We start from the raw sequence: 9,791 nt of genomic DNA on the forward strand, positions 1-9,791 counted from the left end.
TGAAAAAGTCATATTTAATTTGGTCCAAAGCTGTTGGTGCGTATAGTCAATCAGTGAAGCTGGCATAACACCCCTAGGCTTCGCTATGCATGTGCCATATGTAGGGTGCACCGTGCCGGCTTAATTGAAGCAAACATTGGCCAATACATTCTATGTGTTTATAATACTATATATTATACATTTCAGTACAGACTCACTTTTTGGGGGATTTTCAATGTTCTGATGCTGTACAAGCACTGCATGATGTCTAAAAACTGTTGAAACAAAAGCCAAAAAAACCACTCTCCCGTTTATCACTTATGAGAGATCATGGATCAGTTAGAATATATGGACACACTTGTGGAGATCATATTGTGCTATGTCCTAGAAGAAATTGGTGACACAATGACCACCCCCATGCTCTAACATGCTGCTTATTTTCATAGTGCGCAGGGAGTGAGGCAAAATGAGTGAAGTTCTTGCTTATCGAAAGAGGAGAGGACCCCCTTCTATCGGGTTCTTCCTCTATATAAAGGCCTATCTGTATAGGAAGTACTTAAAGGAAAAGTCCATTGTTATTATAAAGAGAAAAGCTCCCCAGGCCACTGTGGTGGTGTCAGAAGTTGACATGGAGGGAATTAGTTCTATGTCGTTCTACAACGCTGGGACACTTCTTATGTTAATTCTTTGGTCACTTTTGATACTTTCTAAATTTACAACTCACCTGGGGAAATTGAGCCTAAGGCCCCTTAAACATTTTCCACATGATAGGTCATACTTGGGGCGCCAGTTATAGTTTTCCCCCACGGCCCAGGAGCTTCATGTACCCCCCTGGATTCAGATGAAGTAGAACAGATTTCTGCTGACTGCCTGTCTCCGCTGGGATTTTTTTCTCTGCCCTTCTGAGATTTATCTCATTGTCTAATAGGGAATTCTCCTCTTGTACCATAGTAACCAGTCGAGCATCTGTCATGTTAAAGTATACCGCTGAGAACACAAATTGATTTATCTAGCTGATGTTCAAGCCATCGTTATTTTCACTTTTGTGTTTATGTCTTAGACTTTATTTACTGGAAAAAAAGTAAAAAATTTCAATGATGCATGCAGTTATGTTTTCCCAAAAGCAGGGCACTAAGTATAATGGAGCTATTATATAGAGTAGCGTATTATATAAAGTATTATGTAGCAGAATGGAATTTGCCACTGAACTGTTCGGGGCTGTATTGTAGCTGTATTGTTATAAAGCATTCTGTAGCCTTTCCTATAGCCCTGTGCAAACTAACACATACTGTAACACAACCTAATTGAAGTTGCCCCCCCCCCCCACCTTGTTGAAATCAAACAAAACGTTTGTGCTTAACACCTAAACCTATGTAAACACCTAAACGTACCACAAAAATTTTTGCTGCACAAACCAGCACAAACGTTTGACACCAGTTTTGTGTGATTCGGTTAATTTGGGAGGGGGGGGCTCATTAAGATTTTGACCTTTAGAATTTTGTTAATATATTCAAAACAAAAGCAGCACAAACAAAAATTTGAGCAGCACAATCCAGCACAAATGATTGGAGCGAGTTTGTTTGATTTGGGCAATGTGGGGGTGCTGGTTGACCTCTGATGACCTCTGGAATCTTTTATTAATATCTTAAAAACAATAGCGGCACAAACGATGTACATATACAATGTAACACATTGTTTATCATGATGAATTTTTGCAAATTATACAAGCAAAAAAATTATTTTAAAAACAAGTCCTTTAAACTTGACTAACCTCAAAACATTAATAAGGGGGATGGCTGTAATATGCTGAGTTGTAGTTGAACTCGGACTACACTGCTTTGTGTCATGCTGCTTGGCCATTATGGTCCTTAATTGAAAGGTGACCTAGAGGCCACAAGCAACACAATCTTACAGAGCTGAATCCTCAGTCGAAATATTCTCTAGGTATGTACAATATGGAGTTAATAATTAATCTTATTATCTTTCTGAAGCATATGGAAGAAGGTTTTCAGAAATACTGCTCACTACAGGAGAAAGTAGGAGCACAAAAGTAGCTACTTTATTTAATACATTATTTTACAAAGTTTACTACCGGTGTTATCATCTGCACTTTTCACTATGTCTCTTTAATGTGCCTGGTACTATAGAGATTTATTAGGGCAATCAAGCCCTGAGACAGTTGCAACGCCAGAGATTCTGATTATTTTCCTGTCACCCTATCTCCACGGAAAGAACTTAAAGGAAATCTACCATGCGTTTTCATGCATTGTGAACCAAACATACCTTGTGAATGCTGTAGCTACACTGATGCAGAAACATATCTTGTTTAGTGGGGTTTTTTTTTAGAGTTGAGTGGTTTAGCTGAAAAAAAAATTATAAAATTATGATAATGAGCCTCTGTCGCTCCTGTGGCTGACTCAGCGCTTCTCCTCTTACCCTAATTATCCACTGCTTCAGAGAACGCTGTATTAGCAGGCAGAAGTAATCAATCGCTGCACCATCCCCCAGCTGCTGTGCATGGGTCATCCAGCTCAGGTTGATTAGTCTTGTCTGGACAATTCAGGCAGCTCTGTATAATGTGTTTATGAATGGCAGCCAGCATACAACCCAGCTTTCCCAAGGTCCAGAATTTTTTTAATTATTTTTTAAAGCAAAACCACTCGGATAAGCGATAAAACAAGATATGTTGGTGCATTAGTGTTGCTACAGCATTCTCAAGGTATGTTTCGTTCACAATTCAAGAAACAAATGATTGGTTTCCTCTAGATGCAGATAAAGGAGGCAATAGTTTGCTATCCATAATAAACTTTATGTTATAAACCCCTAAGATGAAATCTTTAGGAAGTTCTGCTACATTTGTGACTTATTCATGTCTATTTATTTTTTTATGTGTGGCATTGTAGGCAGGCCTGACATACGAATAGTACGATGCATTGTTTTATTTTCATTTTCTCTTTTATTCTGCAGAAAGTGAAACAGACAGCGTGCCCAGCGATGAGGAGGGTTTGGTGAGTCTGCTTTATATGTTCACAATTCTTTAGTGAATGTTTAAATGTTAGTAATGTTTCCTTCGTGATAAACATGTCAGCTGACTATTTGTGATTGTGGGGGTGAACCTTTGGAAAATGACTTTGCTTTTGAAGGAAACATTTCTCTATGATTGTGACCTGTCTGTACAGGGTGACTATGAAGCTTTGTATCTGCAGACAGTCCATGGGTCACAAACATTGGTTCTGTAGTTGTGTTTTTAAAGGAAATCTACCATCAAAATCAAACATGATAAACCAGGGACACTTACTCACAGATCCAGGCACTGTGACTGTAGTAATCTTCTTATATGTGTTACACATGGACGCCTCCTTTCTAGAATTAACTTTTAATAATTATGTTTATAAGCCTCAGGGGTCGTTACCAGAACCTCTCCGTACTCTAGCTTGACAGGTTGTTACACTGTGCAATGAGCACTCCCCTGCTCCCACTTTGTGTTGAAATTTCCTCTGCTGCCTTGAGATTACAACAGGCAGTGTAACAGCCTGTGAAGTCAGAGCACTGAGGATAGATCTCTTTTTAAGCTGAATTTGTGGTCAAGTCGGGACAGATATTTTGTAAGTGTAACACGCTAGTTACTATTACAGTCGCATCCTGAGATTCTGGTTTAAAAATGTTTAAGAAACAATTTTCACAAACTCTATCAGGGAGAACAAAAATGATGTGCGATTGGCAGCATTGGTAATGGGTTTGTATTCGGTCTATATTTTATGGGTAGTGCTGGGGAAAAAAGATCTCTAAAATATATAAATGGATCGGTGTCATTATGTAAAAACCTTTCCGAGAACCTGAGTGGGTTAAAGTGACCGGGCAATGTTTACTGACGCGGTTGTTTGCTTTGGGAGGAGTCCTTTCATGTAGGAAGCAAGGTGCACATGAAATGCAGGTAACTTGGTTACAAACGACTACAGGCGTTGTATAATTAACACATGCTTTCCTAGGGGTTTAATGGGATAGGCACGCTGTGTACAGGTCAAACAGAAAAGATATGGCAGGTGCAAAGTCTTCACAAATGTTTTGATGGAGTGGTCAGTGTCCACCTAAAAGTAGTACTATGTCACTTTTCAATAAGTCTTGTCATTCAGCCAGGCCTCAGGATTAGTCATTGCATGTGCAGTGATAGAACAGGAAAGCACTATTCATATCATCTATTCTGGTTAAAAACTGACGTTTACATTTGAGCAATGACCCACTATTATCTTCTGGAAAGAAGTTCTCAATCTGTAGTTTAAAGTACTAATATGTAGGCTAAATGCACATGACTGAGGAAAACTGGTGCAACTTTGTGGCCCATCGAAGATGGGAGAGGTGAGCGCTCCTCATCCTTCTCATATCCATTGGATGGCCATGTCGCAACAGGAGCAGGTCTATTCTTTGCAGTGCGGTTGCCTGGCTCGCTGGGGTGGATCAGTGTGTACTCTCCGCAACATGACCGTGTTAATTTAAGTCGGTGGTGGTCGTGAACTGGTCTCTCTTTGTGGGGACAGATAACGACCAAAATATATGTCCGTCTGCATGAGGCCTTAGAAATACAAGCGGTCCCCTACTTAAGAACATCCGACTTACAGACGACACCTAGTTACAAACGGACCTCTGGTAATTGGTAATTTACTGTACTTTAGCCTTAGGCTACAATAAACAGTTATCACAGGTGTCTGCAATGAAGCTTTTCTGTTAATCATGGTTCTTATGACAATTCAATATTTTTAAAATCCAATTGTCACAAAGACCAAAAAAATTCTGTCCGGGATTCGATTACAATAAAAATATACAGTTGCGACTTACATACAAATTCAACTTAAGAACAAACCCAAACCATCTTGTACATAACCCGGGGACTGCCTGTATTCCTTCTTGAACCATCTGTACAAGTTCTGCATTTGCAATACAACCATTCATAACAATTGCAGTTGCGGTCAGCTTGCTGCGTCTGGTCACCTTAAGATTTCAGGAAACCACTTTTTTACAAGTACAATGCAGACTGAAGCGGTTTTCTGGGTTTCTATTAATGAGCTATCCATAGGATAAGATGTTAGTAGGGGATCATCAAGGGTGTGGCGTTTTTCAACCCAACCACCAACTCATTGAAAGCAGAAGGCTATGATAGTAGTGTAGACTCCCTGCAAGGGCAGTTCTCATTTTCATCAACAGGATTTTCACCGGCAGGGACAACCATCATACTATGTACTTCTGCATCTGTAGTGTAACTGTACCGCCAACAATCAGCTGATCAGGGGTGCCACGTGTCACTCCTCACCAATCGGTTATTAAGGATAGATCATTACTAGTTAGAGAGTAAAAAGACTGTTTAAAATATATGGTCACGTTGGCCTATGATATAGCTTTATAAGGGTCAACAACTAAGGTGAAAATATTTGTAGTTCTTTATCAGAAACATTGCGAGACAATTATTGAAGAACTGCACCTTTCTTCTAAGGTTACACTCAACATACCATGTATTTAGATCAATATCAAAAATTCTTTATTGGGTTACAGAGCAGCATTAAGAAATTGGAGGGATTCACATACATTACATTAAAATAAATACCGTATATACTCGAGTATAAGCCGACCCGAGTATAAGCCGAGGCCCCTAATTTTACCACAAAAAACTGGGAAAACCTATTGACTCGAGTATAAGCCGAGGGTGGGAAATGCATTGGTCACAGCCTCTCCAGTATGTAGCCAGCCAGCCCCTGCCCCAGTGTATATAGCCAGCCCGCCCCTGCCCCAGTGTATATAGCCTGCCAGCCCCTGCCCCAGTGTATATAGCCCCCCCCCCTTCCCCGTCGTGCAGCACAACAATACCGGATGGATCGCACAGAAGATCTACGGGTACCGCCAGAAAGGCGAGTTTTGATTTATTTATTTTTTTGACTCGAGTATAAGCCGAGTTTGGGTTTTTCAGCACATTTTTTGTGCTGAAAAACTAGGCTTATACTCGAGTATATAAGGTATACATAAGTAAAGAAACAAAACTAGACTGAACCAGTGCAAGTAGTAGTAGTCCCTGCCAGTAGGGCTTGCAATTTATATGGGAGGGTAGATGAAATCACTAGGTGAGGGAACATGGCAGAGGGGTTATTTGTAAGCAGATTGATTTTCAGGTTATGTTTGGAAGGTGAGGGTCCGTCTGACATTCTTTTGGAAGAGAATTCCAGAGTATGGGGGGATGCACAAGAGAAGTCCTAGAGACGGTTGTCACAAGAACAGATAGTAGTGGGATTACATGTGCGATGGTAATGGGTGATTAGTTATATATAGAGAGGGGACAGGTTATGGACAGCTATGTACGGTAAGTCCTAGTTAGTGTTTTAAACTGAATGAATTGTGTCATTGGTAACCAAAGGACTGGCAGAGTGGAGAGTCATTGCCTACCCGGGCAGCAGTATTCAGGATAATCCTTAAGCTGAGAAATATACTTAAATAGTCTGGAGAACATAAGGAATTGTTTGCACCTGACACTTCCTACATCCGATATTTACCTTTGTTCTTTCTTGATGCTTTTGTGGACATAGATGACAATAGCAAAACACCCTGGGATTTGTTATAGACTCTGTTGAACAGGAAATGCCACATAGGAATTATGCAACACTCAAGTGCTCTTATTACACCTATAAACTGCACAAACAGGGAAGTAGGGGATCCTAATTCTTCCCACAAGTGAAACTTTCATCTCTCTGTTATTTATAAGCATTTTTTACAACTGGAATGCAAAATTTCATTGCATCCATTGAAAGTACGGTACTATAGTTTGACAATATAGCTCCAGGATAGCTTACGTTATAAAGGGAATATCCTATTCTTCCTCCTCTTTGTTGCCAGCACTTAGCACGTCTTTACATCAAAATTTTTTTCCACCATTTTAGAGGATTGTAAAAATTGCCATTTTCTCTTTGCGGTTTCTGCTAGTGCTTTTGAGAGATATTTCCCTACCCCATATCCTACACTATTTTTAATTTTCTCAGATTGTTGTTTTTTAGGAGGGTAAGAAATAGAAGTTTTATTGGACATTTACATTTTGTATCACAATGGGATAATATAACTTTTACTATGCATATTGGATACAGATATTGCTATGGTATAAAGCTCTACGGGGGAGATTTATCATAAGCCTCTTAGAGCAGAACTGTATTTTCCGTGGGCAACTAGAACAGTTTTACCTTAATAACTTGAGAAAAAATCTCCCCCTATGTTCCTATGCTAAACCCCATTGTTAGGCCTCATGCAGACAGCCATGTGCTTCACCTGCAAATCAGGTCAAAAATTGGATCTTCTCTGTATTTGACGGTGCGGCCGCCTGTTTCGGTCACAGTGTGGTGAGACATAGTGTGATAATAGACCTCTATGGGGGCTGTGAGATTGGCACAATTTGTGTGGCCAGTTCCCGGCCTCTGCACACGGTCATGTGCATGAGACCTAAAAACTATGACAGTCGGCTTCTCTGCAATTATTTTTTTTCTATGACATTTATTGTTTGGCATCTATACTAACACGTCCTTTCATTTATTATTTTATTAAAGAGTCGATTGAGGAGTCATAAAATTGTTGAAAACAAAGATTGTGTACGGACATCAAGCCCGAGAGCTTTATACAATCTCCCTAGCATGGCAACATTTGTAACGTCCAATAAACCCGACCTTCAGGTCACTATAAAGGAGGAGAAGTGTCCCATGCCTTATAACGCATCGTGGCCGATTTTCTCGGATGGGAGCGCTTATACACAGACAGACAGCATCTCGACATTGTCCAGCATTCGAAAAGACCACGAAACCAGAGCGACCGTCATTAAGAAAACATCAGACGTTACTCAGCCGAGGCTCAAGACATTCTAAGTCTTCACTTTTTTTATCATCTATGTCTGGGAGAGAAAAAGAAAATTGTTGTGTCATAGTATTTAATTCACATTTGTCTGCCTTTTGGGTGCTGTTTAGATGAAAGAACATCGGTGGCTGCAGTTTTCTCAGGAGTAAGGCCTGCAAAAAGGTCTCAAAGACAAACCGAACACAGGACCAAGACTGCGAGTCAACATAACAATGGCCTTAGTTTGGATATCGATAGAGTTTATTCAGTTTCTAAAAAAATAGATCTATATTGTAAATATGTATATTATATGCAGCAGATTTGGCACATTTGCTTGTGCACCTTAGAAAACAAGCACTTACACAGGAAACATGGCCGTCTATAGTACCGCTGTAAATTTAGGACACAGCCTTTTATAACAGTCATTGGTCATAATTTACGCCTTATGCAAGTCCAGACGAAATGTGGAATTGCTAGAGACTGATATCGGTCATCGCCCTGACAGAGTTTAGAAAATGAAAGTAGACATCTGATTGGTTGCTATGTGCTACTCCAATTTTATTTAGTCTACTTTGGATTTTATGCATGAGGCCTCAAAGTCATTCACCAAGGCAAACGGAACATCCGCCTCCTGTTACACTGAATCGCTTGTGTACTATACATAAAGGAATTGGAAAATTGTTATTGCAAAGTGCACTGAGTGGATTTAAAAAAGATGAGTATTTTACTGCATACGGAAATGGGACCAGGAAATAGAGACCAGTGGGGAACTGGTAAGTATCTAAACTGGGATTGTTGAGGCGAGTATTACTACTTCTTTCAAGGGAATCTACCACCCCTCACGGCTGCCAACATGGTAAAAGAGACACAAAACGTATCCTCATCACTGCCCGCTCCCTGACTCGCAGTCTACCGAATGAACCAAGAGGATTAGTATATTGGGGCACATTTACTTAGCTGTCCACTGCAGTTCACCGAAAGTGCATTGTCCGATGAGAATGCACTGTGCCGCAATTCACTAAGATTGTGCACCTGATATCATGAATGTGTCGCTTTCCCACCCAGGGCCGACAGCGTTCACCATCTATTCAGTGGTGCATGTTAGGGCTAGGGCTTGCGATACAATTTGAAAGTCAAATCCCGCGCTCAGTCTGAATCAGTTAGATTGTCTGACGGCACGCCCCCTCCAAATTTGAGTCGCATGGAATCCACAAAAGGATTGCGTGCAACCCAATCCCAGCGTGGACACTTGTTAAATACCTGCCCAAGCTGTGCAATCTCCGAAAAAGACAAACAGTCCGACGAAAATGAGCAGCGCGACCCTTAGTAAATGAGCCCCATTGTGTCTCTGTTTGAATTCTATGGCATATCCAACCTAGTATAAAATACTACTATAGCCACGAAAAGATTCTGGTGCAAGCTAAAGCAAATGCGCAAAAGGCGTGGTTTAGAGTGGCGTAGGTGGTTGCCTTCCTCTTGATCTTTCCAGTGGCGAGAAAGAAATCTGTCCATGTGATGTGATGGACCTGCAGGTGCACCAGCCGTTATTATCACACTGCTTCTATTACACTCTGTGATAATAACGGCTCATGCACCTGCAGGTCCATCACATGGACAGCTGGAAGTAAACAAAGAAGCTTCCTATAGAAGGACAGCAAGCAGAGATGTAGAAAACCGCAAGGAATTGATGCAGAAAGTACTGTATATACTCGAGTATAAGCCGACCCAAGTATAAGCCGAGGGCCCTAATTTTACCACAAAAACTTGGTAAAACCTATATTATTTTTACTCGAGTATAAGCCGAGTTTGGGTTTTCAGCACATTTTTTTTGTGCTGAAAAACTAGGCTTATACTCGAGCATATATGGTATATTGAAAAATTGGATAACTTTTCCTTACACTAACCATATTAAATATTTGCTGAAAGTGGACAACCCCTTTAAGGCGCATGCACAATGTCTC

At 40.5% G+C, this 9,791-nt stretch overlaps 1 protein-coding gene across 4 annotated transcripts in view; it reads left to right on the forward strand.

Moving 5' to 3' along the window:
* IRF2 (interferon regulatory factor 2) overlaps positions 1-9,573 on the forward strand; it is a 55,538-nt gene extending 45,965 nt beyond the window's left edge. For 3 of the 4 annotated variants that reach the window (XM_072123090.1, XM_072123105.1, XM_072123098.1), the window contains exons 8-9: positions 2,947-2,987; positions 7,551-9,573. In XM_072123090.1, coding sequence (XP_071979191.1) covers positions 2,947-2,987; positions 7,551-7,862 — 353 coding nt within the window. In that variant the 3' untranslated portion in view covers positions 7,863-9,573. The remainder of the gene's footprint in view (positions 1-2,946; positions 2,988-7,550) is intronic. The other variant, XM_072123085.1, reaches the window with a different exon arrangement.
* Positions 9,574-9,791: the final 218 nt, after the last annotated feature.

Source organism: Engystomops pustulosus, chromosome 1, assembly GCF_040894005.1.
Source record: "Engystomops pustulosus chromosome 1, aEngPut4.maternal, whole genome shotgun sequence".
Classification (NCBI taxonomy): domain Eukaryota; kingdom Metazoa; phylum Chordata; class Amphibia; order Anura; family Leptodactylidae; genus Engystomops; species Engystomops pustulosus.